The sequence below is a fragment of the Aethalodelphis obliquidens genome, unplaced genomic scaffold (genome assembly GCF_003676395.1).
Source record: "Aethalodelphis obliquidens isolate GAN/ISIS:26980383/991018 unplaced genomic scaffold, ASM367639v1 scaffold80, whole genome shotgun sequence".
Taxonomy (NCBI): Eukaryota; Metazoa; Chordata; class Mammalia; order Artiodactyla; family Delphinidae; genus Aethalodelphis; species Aethalodelphis obliquidens.
This window is the reverse complement of record NW_020838024.1, coordinates 6,253,167-6,270,428: the sequence shown is the minus strand read 5'-3', so window position 1 is coordinate 6,270,428 and position 17,262 is coordinate 6,253,167. Positions and strand designations below refer to the sequence as shown.

At 40.6% G+C, this 17,262-nt stretch overlaps 1 protein-coding gene across 6 annotated transcripts in view; it reads right to left on the bottom strand.

Moving 5' to 3' along the window:
- DROSHA (drosha ribonuclease III) overlaps positions 1-17,262 on the bottom strand; it is a 128,554-nt gene that overhangs the window by 110,478 nt on the left and 814 nt on the right. For 4 of the 6 annotated variants that reach the window (XM_027092685.1, XM_027092682.1, XM_027092684.1 and 1 more), the window contains exons 2-8: positions 16,685-16,811; positions 15,549-15,614; positions 13,802-14,635; positions 9,586-9,678; positions 3,914-4,024; positions 3,461-3,692; positions 239-380 (exon numbers count right to left, since the gene is read on the bottom strand). In XM_027092685.1, the coding sequence (XP_026948486.1) occupies positions 239-380; positions 3,461-3,692; positions 3,914-4,024; positions 9,586-9,678; positions 13,802-14,635; positions 15,549-15,565 (1,429 nt within the window). In that variant the 5' untranslated portion in view covers positions 15,566-15,614; positions 16,685-16,811. The remainder of the gene's footprint in view (positions 1-238; positions 381-3,460; positions 3,693-3,913; positions 4,025-9,585; positions 9,679-13,801; positions 14,636-15,548; positions 15,615-16,684; positions 16,812-17,262) is intronic. The other 2 variants (XM_027092687.1, XM_027092686.1) reach the window with 1 other exon arrangement.

Sequence of the window (17,262 nt, the reverse complement as noted above, 5' to 3'; positions counted from 1 at the left end):
ACAACTGTCAGCACACCTTGCAAATGAGATCTCTTATGTATTCTACTGAATGTAACTAAGGAAAAATAAGATCAGAAAGAAGAAAGTTTCACTGCCATGTATTTGCTGACTGTAATTAGAAGAACCAAACAGGCAAGAGGAAATTTCAATCTGGGACTCTCAAGGACACATCCCAAAAGTTCAGGGTTAAGCAATAATAAAAGAGCACAGGATCTCGGTCTAGTGCCTTGTGACTCACCTAAATCTTCATCTAGCTTCGTCTTGGGAGGCTCCCACGGGGGTCTAGCAGCTTTGGCCTTCTCTTGCCTGCTCCCCAACTCTTCCTCAAATTTGTCATATAAGTCGCGGAGCCTACTCGTTCCAACTACCGTAGAATCTCCCTTTGAAAAATAAAGGATCAATATTAGGAACTGTATTAATAATAGTCATACCAAAGAGACAATAAGAGCTCACCAGTGACCAAAGATTTGTACTAGCAAGGTGTCATTTTTCAACCCTCGATTTAATAAACATTTAAAAGCAAAATGCCCAGTGCTGGCAATGATGCTCTGAATCACACACATACATTTATGGTCGACAAAGTCCTCAGCAAAATGCACATTGCCAACATTCAGAAACATTAGAAAAGTTTATCTATGCTCTTTTGATATAACAACAATAAAAAAAATCATAAACCCCTGAGAATTCATGACACCTGACACCCTGCTAGGGAACATATACTCCTCCCCTACTGAAAGTCACTGATAGTCTATATCCCACATTAATCTAATGACCGCCACAAACACATGCACCCCATAAACACAGGGACACACGCACACACTCCACAAACACAAGGTTCTGCAATGCATTCCTAGAGGAAGTGTTCCACTTTTCCCCACTCTCCTCCCAGGTTGAAAATCACTTTAAATGTCCATACTCTCTGACTTAGTAATTTTCAAAATGTACCTTTCAGACATAAAATGAATATTAAATCATAAAATGTGCAGTTACCCCAAAAGGGGGTAACTGCTCTTCCTCAGCCCCGGCTCATTACTGACACTGGCGATGCTGGGATAGCTCTGACATTCTTACTGTCTCTCTGCCCCAACGCTGCACAAACACAAAGGCCAATACTGGGCTTCTGGTTTATCTGCCTTCCTTCTACACTGGAGTTTTAATACGCCCACAAAAAGGTGAGGGGGAAAAATAGAACTCTGCCTGTTTAAATGCTGAACCTCAGTGCCTTCAACTTTGTTATTTCAATAATAATAATACCCATGGCAGCCATTCTGCCATTCCTCCTTGCTTAGAGAACCATGATTCCCTTCAGATTTGGGGCAGAAAACTCATGATCTCAGAAGGCAGGCTGAGCCACAGTCCCCCTACCCCTAAAATGCCTCTGTCCTAATCCCTGGAAAATGAACACATTACCTTACACGGCAGAAAGGACTTTGCAGATGAGATTAAGGCTACAGAATTTGAGATGGGATAATGTGGGTGGGCCCAACCTAATATGAGCCTTTAAAAGCAGAGAACTTCTCCCAACAGGATTCAGAGATGCAATGGAAAAAGAGGCAGGAGATATTCAAAGCACAAGAGGGACTCGACCCGCTGGCTGCTGGCTTTGAAGATGAAGAAGGGGTCCACAGGCCAAGGAATGCACATGGCCTCTAGAAGCTGGAAACAGCCCTTACCTGCCAGCCAGCAAGGAAACAAGGACCTCCATCCCACAGCCACAAGGAACTGAACTCTGCCAACAACCTGAATGGGCAAGAAAACAGGCTCCCTCCAGAAAGGAATGAAACCCTGCTGGTACCTCAATTTAGCCAGTGAGACCCAAGTTTGACTTCTGACCTACAGAACTGTGAGGTAATAAATGTGTATTGTTTTAAGCCGTGAAGTCTGTGGAAATTAGTTACAGAAGAGAAGGAAAACGAATCCGTGGGGAGAACACACGACGCAGTTCTGGGCAAAGTGATGGAAGAAAAGATCCTCAGGCACCCGAGGCTCCACCCAACACTGCCCTCTGCATCTGTGTCTGGACAGAGGTGTGTAAAGACGTGATGCCTGGAGCTGCTGCAGGCATCCTGCAACCGTGGTGGACCCTCCAGAAGACAGCAATGCCAACCTAGGACCCTGCCATCGCTGATCCACTAAATGCACACCGGCCACCACCTCCCTCCAGACAGCTTGTTGAGAAAAATAAACCCAGCAAGTTTAAGTCACGATTAGTCAAGTATTCTTATTTACAGCAACATTCTGAAGTAATAGATGCCTTCTTTCCAGGGATGTTTTAAGGATTAAATGAGATAATCTGAGATTCATGGAGTAAAGTTTCGACACCAAACAGTGCTCGGTATGTGAGCTTCTCCCTCCCTGTATCACGTGAACTATGACTTAAAACCCTGCTTTACTTTACCAAGTAAAATATCACGCCACCAGGAAAGATTTCTCAGACCCTTTTTTCAAAGGCAAGGGAGTCTCCTCTCTAGTTCCCCATAGATAAGGGCCCAGTCCAAGTCAAAGCTATGTTTACAAAATTCCAGACAACTGCTATGCTCTCTTATCTACCCCACTCACTAAACCTAACATCTCCAAGCTCTTCTGTCCTAAATCTGTAGATATCCATTCCTTCACTCATTCATTTAATCAGTGAACATTACTGTATGTCCATCGCATGGCAAATACACCTAAATTAATGGGATAGAGGCATGACACCTATTGGGAGAGAGAAAGAGAAAAAAGAAAGGAGAGTGACAGAAAATAAAATGGAGATGGAAGAAAGAAAAGAAGTGAGCATATGGAGGGCGTGGGGTCCCCACTTCAATGAGGTGCGGCTGCCGAGCCCCAGGAGCCCCATCTCCCACAGCACGTGTGCTGAGTCTCTCGAGAGCCCACCAAAGGCAATGACACCTGCCACTCCACAAAACCAGCAATGTGCTCGGGAAACTTGCTATGGCTACCTTTGGTCAAGGATAGACTCGTAAGAGACAAACTCAATTCTCCCTTGCTTCTCATTTTGAGGGGAAAACACACACACACACACACACACACACACACACAAGGCTATAGATCACAAAAGGCATAAAGCAGCTATGAGTGAGGGCTTACAAAACCACCAGTATTAAGACTAGCAGTGTCATAAAAAGTGCAGAATGCAGAGATCCTTTCATTAACCTGCTGCACTCTTGCGTTTGTAAAGCAGCTTTGGTCTACAGCAGTGGTTCTCAACCGGAGGGGGCGGGGGGGGGTGGTATTCTGTCACCCCCAGGGGACATGTGGCAATATCAGAGGACAGCTTTGGTTATCACAACGAGCAGAGGGTGCTACTGGCCTCCAGTGCGTAGAGCCCAGAGATGCTGCTCAACATCTGACAATGCACAGGGCGGGCCCCGCCACAAGGAATTATCTGGCCCAAGATGCCCATAGTACCGAGGCTGAGCAGCTCTGGTCCACAGCTTCTCTCCTACTTCAGACCTACCACCTGATCCATGGGGTCACTGGAGTAGTAGCTTTCTGAGTGGGTGCATCGGATCCACACAGGCTTAAGGAGCTCGTCGTCGTCCTCCTCATTTCTGTCGGGCAGCGACTCCTCCGGCTCTCTTTCCTTGACTGAGCTACCATTCTTCTCTTTGCCGGAGCTCTGGTTGTCACTCCATCTGTCTTTTTCTTCCTCCCAACGAGCTCTCTTCTTCTCCCTACTTGGGGAGCGACTTCAAAAGGGGACGAAGGAGGCTAATTATTAAAAATGTTCATCCATTGTAAAACTGTTCTATTTCACCTCTTTAGTTCATTTTTTACCTAAAAGAAAAACGTCATGGCAAACCACCATATTCACCAGTGACCCCCTGACACCAGTCTGGTGACATCAGAATCACCTGAAGTTATTTGTTTAAAAATACAAATTCCCAGGCCCTACCCCAGATCTACTTACTGATTCACAGTCTCCGGGGGTGGGGCCCAAGAATCTGTATTTTTAATAATCTCCCCAGATAATTCTGGTGTGCATCCAGCAGGTTCAGAAGCACCCGGCAAACCATAACTCCTGGAAGAGAAAGATATCTGGGAAATATTTGGAAATCTCCACATATATAGACAATCTCAGCATTGAGCATACTAGTTTTGAATCCTCTACATCCTGCTTTGCCAAGAAAAAAGAAAAATATCTTCACAAAACATGGTCTCAACTTGGCCATAAATTTAGCCTGAGGACCATAATCCAAGAGTGAACCAGTTATACTATCCCTAAGCATCTCTCTGGAAGTGCACACTTGGGTATTACTGCTTAATGAACCACCACTTTGCCTAATTCGAATCCCCACAAATACTAACTCAATTAAAAAGGAAAAAAGCAATTCTATCTCCTTGAATCTCTGGGGCATGAAATTTGCAAAGGCCCAGCCTATGGATGTGCTTGGAGGGAAAAACTTATAGGATAGGTTTTAAATTAAGCCCAAGAAATTCAGGTGAAACCATAAAGGCCTTGAGAATCCAGCCAAGGAGAGTAACTGCTTTATTAGTGTTGCGCTGGCAACCTGATAATAAGAGTCACTATTATCCAAGAAAGTTTACACCTGGGTCAAAGTCACAAATTAACTTTTTCCATCAACTCTACCATTCACTCCTGATTTTATGACAGGGTAAGTGTGAGTGTGTATACATCAGGGGGAAAAGGGTGAGTGATTAGAAGGGTTATATATATTACTTATTGAGAAAACTTCCAAATATTACATGTATATCACTAGGTTTGTTACCAGAAAAAAAATGTACTGTGAAGTAAAATGTATATATGTTCACTGTAGAAAAATAATAAAGCATTAACAAAAACAAGACAAAAATCACCTGTAACACCACTCAGAGATAACCACTATATTTCACAAATGTATTAAAAGATACAGATATGTAAACATACAAGTTTTAACAAAAAAGAAACTCTATAGCCTGCTCTCCGCAACTCAGCAGTAAATCAGGAACATCATTCTACTTCAATACATCTATATCTGAACCATTTTTAATAAGTTCATATTATTCTTTTATATGTATATACCATAATTTGACAAATCTGATCGGTCACTTAGGTTGTTACTATTTTTTTTTTTGCCACTGTAAACAATGCTACTGTAAACACACTTGGGTTCTCTGCAGACTTGTCAGATTATTTCACACACAGAGTGTGTACTTTTTTTAAGGCTTCTCTACAGATAGGCAGTACCAGTTTAGATTACCATCAAAACCATATGTGATTTCCCATTTCTACACATCTTGTCAACATGATTGTTTTTAATCTTTTCCATTCTTATGAAGAGTATCTCATTTAATTCGTCACTACTGAAATGACACGTTTCACATTCACTTCTTTTCTGAACATCTGAGTCAATATGCCATGTCAATATTTTTAAAATTAGGATTATAGTCTTTTTTGTTTATTGAAAGAGTTTTTTATTAAACTAATCACCTGTCTGCTGTCATATGTAATGTAATCTTTGTCAGTTTTTTGTTTTCCTTATAATTCTGCTTATGGCTACATACAATTTTTATATGGCCAAATCTAGAGATTTTTTTGTTTCTGTTTCCAGCCTTAGTGTTACGCTTATAATCCTTTCCCATCCCAAGGTTAAATAAATATTTTATATTTTCTTCAGTTACTTTTAACATTAAATTTTTTTACTGTATCTGTCCAAGACCTAAGGTAGAAACCTGAATTCAATTTTTTTTTCATATGGCTTGCTAATTGTTCCCACGTCAGTTTCTCCTCTGATTTGAAAAAACAGCTCCATGATAGATGTAAAATTTTATATATACTTGAAAGTTGTTCAATATTTGTTTCATTCATCTATCTATATCCATACCAAATTGTGCATTATTATTTTTCTTCATTATACTCACTTCTATTCCAAAGAAGAATTTTAGATTACTAAAACTGGTACTTCAACCAAACTTACATTAAAATAGATTTTTTGGAAGGCAGCTATACTCACCACTATACCACCAATGCCGCTAAAAACTACAGCTGTTTTTGGAAGAAAACTGGTGTTTTATAACCCTGTCTTCCACTTCCACTACAGGAATATGGCATGCCCTCCATTCATTTACATCAGCTTCTTTGTCATCTACTACACTTACAATGGGAAGTTTTCTTCCCATTGATCTATATATTTTTTAAGTTTAATAAGATATTTAATTTTTATTAATTTAAATTTTCTGTAGTCAATCTACATTTTTTTCCCTGTTATATTTTCCAAGTAGGTGTTACTAGTATTTAGGAAGGCTATTAATTATAGTATGTTTATTTTATAACTGTCAACTTCAGTGAGTTAATTCTCATGTTTCTTAGCTAATTCTCTTGAAGTTTCCTGATAATATCATTAGCTAATAATGGCAAATCTTGGCTCCCAGTGGTGTGGTTTTGTTTGTTTGTTTGTTTATTCATTTGTGGTGCTTCCTAAGAGCCTGACACTCTTGTAAGCACCCTGACACACTTAGTCCTTACAAGAATCCTGAGGCAGATATAAACATCCCCTAGAGAGGAAACAATTAGAAATTATATCACTCGCCCACTATCACACAGCTAATAAGTGGTAGTTAAATGCTAATATGGTTGTTTGACACAGACATTTTGACATGTACTAAAAATCCCATCAAATGTTTATTATTATCATCAAGAAACACAGGCAGAAGACATTGTCACCCCATCCCCTTAGGCAGGTATCTTGAATAATGGATGGTCAGGGTTGTCTATTGTGAACAACAATTAGTATTCTTTTCGTTCTTTCTTTCTTTCTTTTTTTTTCTTTTTAACACTTTGAGAGGGACATTTCAAAACAGGAACAAAACATCTTTTTTAGGTAGGTGTCTCAGGTATTTCAAATTTCAAAATCCAAACTCGAAATTGTTTTTTAACAAGATGCTATATTACAACTATGATAACTCTCCCTCCTTTACAGGATTTACATCTGTAATTTTTATTTTCTCATCTACTGCATTAGTTAGACTCACAGAATCCAAGTCTCTGCCTTCTCCACAAGCTACTGGGCATGGGGAAGAAACCAGCAGACTGAAGAGATTTCTGGCACAGCACGTTAAAAACCATCAACCTCAGACGGGTCCTCGATGATTTCCACCAACACAGTATCTTGACTTGTTTCCTATCCTCATCCCCTCCTTCTTCTCCTCCTCCTCAGGCCCTTTTTCTCACTGAACAAACTCTTCCCAGCTGACCTCGTCTAATCCATGGCATTTAGTATTTCCAGCTAGGATCTCTTTTCTGAACCTTGCACCTCTGTGTCCAAATAACTACCACACAATTCCATCTGGTTGTCTCACAGATTCTCAAATCCCACTTGCCCCGAACTGAACTCTTTCTTTACCTGTTTCTGAGTGTTCCCAGCCCTCAAAGGGGAACACCAGACCTCGATGATGACTGCTGCCGCCTCTTCCTCACGATCAGTTATCAAGTCCTCCTGCCTCCCTCATCGATCTCTCAATTACCTCTACCTTTCCCCATCGCCACTGTCACTGTGCCGGTCTAGGCACAATCATTTCTTCTGTGGATTACTAACAAAAGCCTTCTAAACTCATTTCCCTACCTCGAGGCTTGATCCTCTGAGACCAATCCCCCATACTGCAACCTTCACACCTGCTCTCTCTCTCGTCCCCTACCATCCCCCTTCCCTCATGCATTCCTACTCATACTCTAGGTATCAGTAAAATGTCAATTTCTCTGTGACTACCCTAAACTGAGTTATCGACTGCTGTGTTCCCAGAGCAACATGTAATTAATTGCTCTACCAAAAGCACTTCTCACAGTACTTAACCTTCTTATTCCTGAAAAGTGGGGACTCTTGTTAATGACTCTATCACCGCACCAGTACAATACCTGGGACACAAGGATGCAATGTTTTCCGTTTGCCTGTTGATTCAGCTATGCATCAGGTGACAGTGGTAGGCAATTGGGCCCCCTTGTCTTTATTTAATGTGGGTCCTCAATGATTTACAGGACCCCTTTTAATGTGTATGGGAAGGTCTATAAGGTTTCAACATTGAATTTGGCTCTTCTGAGATGGTATCCATCATGTTCGTCACGAGATAATGTTCTCGTCATGTTAATGAAGTCTGCTTATACTCGAGGTTTACCAGTTTCTACTCATAAATGGATGTGACTTTATTTTAAATATCTAATAGGCAGGTACTGAGATAACCCTACAGATTCTGACACAAAGGATTACAGTTACAAATCTCCTAATATTAACCTATCTTCCCATGCAATCTTGGAATAATCTCTCAATTATTTTAACACACAACTGAAAACTTGCTAATATACTAATCAGTATTTTCATATCCCTATTCATATGAGATTGTTTTGTGGTTTCTTTTCATTGATTAGGTTTTGCCATTTGGATTCTCCTGGTATCACAGCACGCGCTGAGCTTTCCTTCCATCTTCATCAGTGTTCTAAAATAGTTTAAAACTTTTTTGAAAGTGGCACAAATTCACCTTCTTCAACTTTTTTCCATGGTTATCAGCCTATTAAAATTTTCTGCTTCTTGTGTAAGGTTTGCAATTTTTGTTTTCATAGAAAACAACCCATCACATCCAAGTTTTTAAATCTCTCAAATAAAATATCTGTACTTACACCAACATACAATAATTTTTAAACCTCCTTCATTCCTGTAATAATACAGGAATGAAGGAGGTTTAAAGTATAATTTCTTATACTTAATGGAATGTATGTATTTCTTTTCTTGATTTGCCACTTTTTAAATTGTACGGCCTTTCAAAGAAATCTTGCATTTATTTACAAATATTATTATAGTACTTCAGTTCTATTTTCTATTTCATTAATTTCTTTTATCTTTAAATCCCTTTTTCTGCTTTTCTTATACTCTACCAATTTCTAGAGTCAAGTGATCAGATAATAATTAGATATATAGTTACCATTTATTTGGCACTACTGGGCCCAGTTCTAAGTGTTTTACGTGTATTATCTCAATGACCCCTCACCACTCAATAAGGCAAGTATAACTGTCCTTATTTTAGACAAAGCCACTGAGGCTTAAAAAAAGTTAGATTACTCTGCTCAATAACAAAGTTGGGAAAACTAATAATTGACCCCAAATCTGTCAGATCCTAGAGTACTGTTCTTAATTACCATTACATAAGACATGAATTTTACTTATCGATATAGAATTGGTTACATCCTGCAAGTTTTGATTTGCAGCAATCTCAATGCCATTTTTCCAAATAAGGTGTGACTGCAGTTTTGCTCTTTTTTTTTGAAACAAGTAAATTTAAGAGCATAATTATGAATTTTCAAGGTTTTTTTTAAAAAACCTTGAATTATTAATGTATAGTTTTATAGCAACTGAGGTCAGAAAGTGGCCCATATAATTTCTAACTTTTGGAAATGTATCAAGATTTTCCTTGTTCATTCTCAACATATCTTGAAAGTAAAGGTTTTTAAGTAATTGGCTACTTTAACTTTTCACAGGGCTCTTTGGACAGACTCTCAGGCTATTCTTAAGACCTGGCTGATACTTTGCACAAGCACAAAATTTGAATTCCAGGAGATAATCCTATGACTTCTACCAGTGTCAACTCCTTGCTTACCTTCCAGATCTCTTATACTCTTTTTTGTAGGACCTTTCCAGAGACGGTGATCTTCGGCTGTCCCGGTGCCTGTGTCTCTCCCGTTCCCGCTCTCTTAAAGGAATTAATACACAGAGCTGTTTTCAACAGAAAGACTCAAAACACCAACTCTTTTCACTGAATTCACCTTCTGAATAAATGAACCTCACCTCACCTAAGAATTTTGCAGGCACTATTCACTATGGGAATTTTTATTCATCCTTCATTTATTAGAGGATAAAGGAGTGTTTCACGTTACAGAAGTTAACTAACTTGGACATTTCTTGCTGTTTTCTTAAAAAAAAAAAAGAAGTCATACTTAATACTGAGCAACAAAGGGAATTTTATCATAATCTTCTCTTGAGACCTTCTAACCAGCCAACCTTGATTATTTAACCTAAGAGGAAAACTTCAAAGGATTCAACTGTCTATTGATTTCTAGAACACTCTTAATTTCATCCATCAAATATATGCCAGTTAAAGCTTTTACAGTAAAGATTAGGACAAGGGTCTATAATGAAAGAGTTCTAAACTCTTATAGATTATAGGCCTGAGGTATAGTTCTAGCCATCACTAATTGTCATGAGACTCTAAGTCACTTTACCTTTAAATGCTGTCTTCATCTGAAAGAAAAACTCTAAATGGAGACACTGAGTTTACTCAGTATAAAACTAGAATGTAGATTTTGAACCTTCCAATGTGACACCAGAATTTAGTAATAATAATAGTAATAACTTCTGAGTCTATTTAATAAGTACAATGAGATCTGAAACAAAAATCGGAACTCCAGTGTGTTTATATCAGAAATAAATCTAAGGGAAATAACTACTAGGTCTTAGAATGGGGGAAAAAAATGCTATATTAGTCTGAGTCCAGCAAGAAGACTACAAAAATGTCTGAACTCAAAAACATCTCCCTCTCCCTGCACCAGGCTTCCCTGGCAGTTCAGTGGTTAAGACTCCGTGCTTCCACTGCAGGGGGCACTGGTTCGATCCCTGGTCTGGGAACTAAGATCCTATATGCTTGCCATGTGGCATGGCCAAAAAAAAAAAAATCCCTCAACCTACAGCCAAACAGAAGAAATGTAAATTCACTGAAATCAAAATTTAAAAACTGATAGAGATCTTAGATATTAAAACAAAAATTGTTTTTTCACCTAAAAATCACCCCTCCTCAAGAAAGACTCCTTTGAATAATACTTTTAACATATACTTAAGCCTCAGGTACACACCAGCTGTGCAAAGTAAAGGAGCCAGTGCTTGGAATTATACATTCTTTACCTGATACACTTCTAAATTTACAGTTTACTTTTAGGCAGTAAATCCCAGCTAGTGAGCGGTACCACATGACAAAGATATAATGTAATTTGTGATGGCATGGCTGCTGAAAAAAATAATTGCCTATACTTCCAAATAAAAACTGTATTTAGGGACTTCCTGGTGGTTGGGACTTCGCCTTTCAATGTGGGGGGCACGGGTTCGATCCCTGGTTGGGGAGCTGGGGTCCCACATGCCTTGGGGCCAAAAGGCCAAAACATAAAACAGAAGCAATATTGTAACAAATTCAATAAAGACTCTAAAAATGGTCCACATCAAACAAAACAAAACAAACAAAAAAACCCTCAACTTAAAGGATATTCCTAATTTTTTGTTTGTTTTTTTAACATCTAGGGGATAGAATTTTGCATTCAAGAGTGGCATTTCTGATGATGATTACTACCTCTGAGTGGCTATGAACTGAAAAGACCAGTATGGACATAAGTCACAGTAACATTATATGATAAAGCCATTTAAAGCAAGAAAAACAATGCTTGGGTTATTTTTCCAAAAACTTTTCCCTGTTTGGAAGCGTAGTATTAGATACATAATACTAGCTCTGTGATGACTACACGTTGTACTCAACAGGACAGCTATGGGGATTACTGTGCTATAACACTACTCATTTGTGGGAAGCCGCTGCACCGCACCTTACTGGTTGCATCTGCCGCTGCTTCTTTTCCCACTCCCCGGAGGAACCCTGATCTTTCACGATAGCAAATGCATACATCTACTTCTTCACAAACTTCCTCTAGAAATGGTTTGCCCTAAAAGGATCTTGTAATTATTATTCAACCAGATTTCGGAGCAGGAGAAAAAGAGGGAAAATGAAATTTGAAAAAGGACAGACTCACTTACCCCAAGAAGCAAGGGGAGAAGTAGCCAGAGGACAGACTAAAGAATTTGCATAAACTTAACACAACCTAATGCACAAATTTGTGAACTTTTGGTTTTCTCCAATATACTTCTAGAAGTTATACTAGGATTTCAGGTGCCCCATGTTTGTTTCACAGAAGCATTCCATATAAGACAGATGACTGACACGCTACTAAGACCCCAAAAGGAGCTGATTTTAATGTGGCTGTGACACTAAGGCAGCTCCTGGGCAAATATCCCAAATACAACATTATAAAACAAGTTCAAAGTAAATAAAGGCCATTTAGAAAGATGAGCTAACTGCCTAAGGTCCTTCATGGTAAAGGGGTTGCCTTTTAGAATAATGGAGATTAAGGGTAATTCTTTTGGCACTTGATTTCACTTACTGATAGACATCCTCACTTTACAGGACATCTGTGTTTCTTCAAACAAACACATTAACTCCAAGCTTAAGCCTGATGGAAGAATCCAGGATTTTACAGCAGAGCCCTAAAAACTACAGCACCCCCAAAACAGAAAAAAAAAATGCCACCTAGAATGCTGAAGTTTGCAGCAAAATGTTTCCCCAGAGACAGGTTTATTAATAATCACTTTGTCTGAAGAAAACTATTAACAAATTCTTTCTGATTTAGATTTTCACCATAAAACTGTAAAATAAACCATCACAGGCCTCTGCCAACTAGTCCATCGCAGAATTAAGAACAAAACTGACCGGGAACAGTAAGTAAGTCGTGCTGAAAAGACTTTTAAAAGTCTACCAACTCTGTCAGCTTTGGCCCACCAGAATCAGTCACCTCTGAAGGAAACATGTTCCTTCCACCTTCCACTGGGTATCAGGGAGAAGCAATAGAGCATTTTCCTTCCAAATCTTCCGAGCACTGGTCACTCTCTTCGGGACTGAGAATGACTGCTACCGTTTACTGGCAAAATGTTCAGTCAGAATCAAGCCCCCAGCCATGAGAACAACATGGGAACTGAGAAGCACACTGATTCCACAGAGGCCAAGACCAGCTCTCCACAAACCCAAGTAACGGAGTGACCGCTCTGGGGACCTCAAACTTTTCAGCACAGGAGTTCCACAAGACAATGAAGGTAAACACACCACAGCAGACACAAAGAGCAGCACTGTTACCAGCTTGACAACCGGAAAACCTCAAATCTTCATCAATATAAAGGGTTCACTGAAGGTACGAATAAATATTAGTACAATCGATATCTGTGCATTTTTATTTTTCCATCTAAACCAATGGTTGTTAGATTTTTGGTGTAATGGACTCACACCATCTCTTAAGAATCTGCTGTAAGCAACTGATTAACTTATAGAAAAACATACATACACAAAGAATTTGCATAGAACTTCAGAGCACTTCTAGATGCTCATCTATGAGTGTCTGTTGGAAACCTTATTCTCTTGTATATATAGATATTTGGTCTTTTGGAAAAAAAAAAAAAAGAAATGTAATCTGGAATGGAATAGTACGTTTTACATGCAACTTTCTTTAGTATGAATATGTTTCAATGCAACAAAATCAAATTAAAAGCCATTTTGAAAACTGTAACTTTGATAATGTGTATTATTTCATTTTATAAAGGAACAGAGCAAGAAAGCAACAATATATGATAAACTTCCACTTATCCTAAACATCAGAAATCAAGTTCTGCTTGTTAACTACTTCGATTCCTGACTGATAACATACGCAGATCAACAATTCCAAAAGAACTCAAGTGCTGTAACCTGATATGGTGATCACACTGAACATAATTAAATACAACATCCACACAAACAACTACAAGATCTTTTATTAATCATCATTAAAATGTCAACTGTATTATGCAAAGTAACTGACTTACATTCATTGAAATGAATCTATGTTGATAATTTTGGGACGCTTTTCCTTTTATAAACCGAAACGCACAGCTGGACCTTTTCGGTTTGGTTGTTGATCAACAAAAATGGCCTGTGCCAGGGCCTCTGCACTTCATTAAAAAACACACATGTGCTTTACCTGCTCCGCTCATAGCTCCTGTGGCGGGACGGTGTCCTCCCCCGGTCATAATCGGATCTGTAGCGGCTGTCCTGCCTTCTCCTGTCAGGACTTCGGCCTCGCTCCCGCCGATCCAGGGAACGATGCCTCTCGCCCCTCCCGTGACTGTGATCCCGGCGTCTGTGATCATCATAGTGCTTGAGCCTTTCTGGGGACCTCCTCTCACTGGGAGCCTTTGGGAGTGGGTATGGAGGGAGGTGCCTAAAATGAGGGCTACTGCTATTATTAGCACTGGGTGAGAAGGAACTGAGGTTGTTCTGGAAGCTATTAAAATTGGGAGGTGGGAAACTGTGGTGCGAGTATCCCGGAGGGTACTGGTAATTGACCTGCTGAGGCACTACGGGAGGAGGTGGGGGGTGGGGCATGGATGGAGGGGGCATCATGAAGGGGAAAGTGCCCTGTCCAGGAGGTGCTCCAGGGACTGGGGGGTTATTGGGACAGGGCATCGGAGGCGGCATGGGAGGAAAACAGGGAGGCACGGGAAAGGGGGGCCTCATCTGGTGGCTGGGGAAGGGGGGCCGGATCGGGCAGGGGGGAAGGGGGCCTTGTGCTGATGGAGGCATGGGTGGAGGGAAGGGCACGAAGTCCGGTCGTGGAGGCAGGAAATTGGGAGCTGGGGCGTTGGAGAACGTGGTGGAAGGGGCGCTCGGAGGTTCGTATTGGTATTGCACAGGAGGCTGCTGAGGGTGAAGCAGTCTCAGATTTTGGGGCCTGAAGGCTGGTGCTGAGGGTCTGGATCCATGTCCTCCTCGCCCTCGGGGACACCCTCGTCCTGGGTGGAATGACATTCTATGACTTTGTTGGAGGAAAGAAAAAGATAAAAGAAAAACTCACTATATATACAGGGTTTTACAAACGCCTGACCATCCCTTAGGCCACTGCCATATCCCACCCATCTAATACTGAGTTCTCTGTAATGGTGGAACCTCCTCATGGCCAATAAACTCCTCTTCCCCAGTCTCAGCCACCCAACCCACTGCCATGGTCAGTCCCTGCTCCTTGTCACTCCCTAAAGCTGTTCAACCATGTGCTATGACCTCACCATGTCATCCCGTCCACACACCCCACGTCTCTACATCTGCACCATCTTCCTGTCTACACTTTGCTCCCCACTCAGCACAGACTCGCAAATTCAACCTAATGCATCCTAAAAGGAATTCATCATCTTCCCCTTCAAGACACCACCACCTGCTCCTTTTTTAGTGTTTCCTGTCTCAATAGATGAGACCATTTACTGGTCCTCAAGTCATATACCAGGGGTTACCTGACAACTTCTCCCTTATCCCCTCTAGTTAAAAATTTATTTTCAAATGCCTATCATTTCTGCTTCATAAATACTTGAGTGCATCCATTTCACACCATCGTCTCCTGCCTGGCTAATACAATAACACCCTTGCAGGCCTTTCTACAGCCACTGTCACCACCCCAAGGGTTTTGTTAGGTCCCCTGCTCTTACACACTCTGTGCTGCTTCTTGGCAGGTCGTACAATGATTACAGGTCACCAACTCATTACCTCATCCCACCTTTAACGTCTGCCAGCACCTCAGAACTGCCAGGGCCATCAGGGCAGGCAGTGTACATGGCCCACATGAACACACTCCCCCTCTCCTCACATATCTAAACCCTTCCCACCCTCAATGGCCCAGTGCCAGTGTTTGCTTCTCCCTGTTCTCCCAAAACGGCTGCCATTACTGTCATACCACTCACCAGGTACTGCCTTGCATGGTGACGTATTATCTGGGTATGTCACATCTTCCACAGAGAATATAAGCTCTAGAAGACAGAAAGAATAAATAGACATAAAAGTGATTGCCAAACTGCTAATGCTAGAAAACATTTCTACAATTATCTTAACACTGATTTTGCATCTTCCAATGCAGTTCGCATACTAACAAAATTAAGAGCACGCTGAACTGAATTAAAGTTTACAGCTAACTTTTTAGATATCCTTAATACTTGTCTTGCTGACTCAAAATAATCAGTAGCTTAAAAGACTGGAAACTTAGGCATATTCTATCTCCAATTTGCTAAAAGACTGAGAGAAAAAAATCATTTCTGTTCTCCCACTCCACACTCCAGTTTACTTCACAAAGAGACCAGCATTCAAGTTCAAACTTAACTATAATCTTGTCAACACAACAATTTCCCTTGATTCTCATTCTCAGCTCTTTCCACTGAAGAATGTTACAAACAGGAAGGGCTTTCCAAATACTTAGGCTTCAGCAAAATGTTTAAAAAACCCAAATAAATATTAACTGCAAAAAGCTTTAATGTAGAAGCATCTTCCTTCTAACTAAAAGCTTTACCAATAGGCTTAAGGTAGATTTTCAAATGGCTCATGAAAATAGTTTCAGATTATTTAGCTGTATCAATCACTGTGCTTAATAAAAAGTAGATACCAAATGATATCTGATTAATGATTATTATTCAGTTCAAGGCCCTCTTGATAGACCTAGGACCTAGACAGCCCATCTTGCCACCACAGGCTACTCAGGGCCCACAGAATCGAGTTCAAACCACACGTTTGGCATTTAAGGCCCTCTGCAATCTCGTCCCAACTTCTTCCAGGCTAATTCTCCATTAACCTCCCCATGAAGTGCCTATCACCCCAGATTTTCCCAGTTGCCTAACATACAAAGTACTATCACCCCGCTTGTTCTTTGCTCCTGCCCTTCTAAAATCCCCTACCCTATGAATTTGCCCGTTGAATTTCTTCTACCCACCAACCAGGCCAAATGCCAACTCTTCTGTGCTGCCTTTCCTGGTTCCCTTCAGGAAGTAATCCCATTCCCTCTACACGTCCGTTGCTCTTAGTCTGTACTTAATTCTTTTATAGCACTTACCAGAGACTGCCTCATATTACAGTCACGTGTGCGCATGTCTAACTCCTCCACTAGATTATGAGCTCCTTGATGAAACGGGTTGATTCACAAACATTTCTGTATCCTTCACAGCCCCTGGCAGAGCGTCCTGCACACAGTAGGTGATCAATAAATGTTTACTGTCTCACCAGTGATATACATTTCTGTGTTGCTACTGTACATTTCCCTACTGCATATATCCACAACAGATTGGCATTACCAAAACCAGACAAAAAGCAGGTCTTTTCACTGATTCATGCAACATTTAAGGGGCCTATACATGTGGGGCACTGTCACAGGTCCTAAGCACTCAAAGATGAGTAAGACACAGAGCCCACAGGACTCGTGAAGCCCAGAATCCACATACAAATACAATTTTTAAAAAATAATATAATGCTATAAACACAAGCGGTATGCATAGGGTCCTGGAGAACACAAAGGAATGTACTGAACCTAGAGTTGGGCAACAGTCAGGATCACCAACACTCCTGTACTGTGTGTTCAGACTGCTGTTGAAGACTCACCATTAGATCCTCATGTGTTTCTAGAGACAGAATATC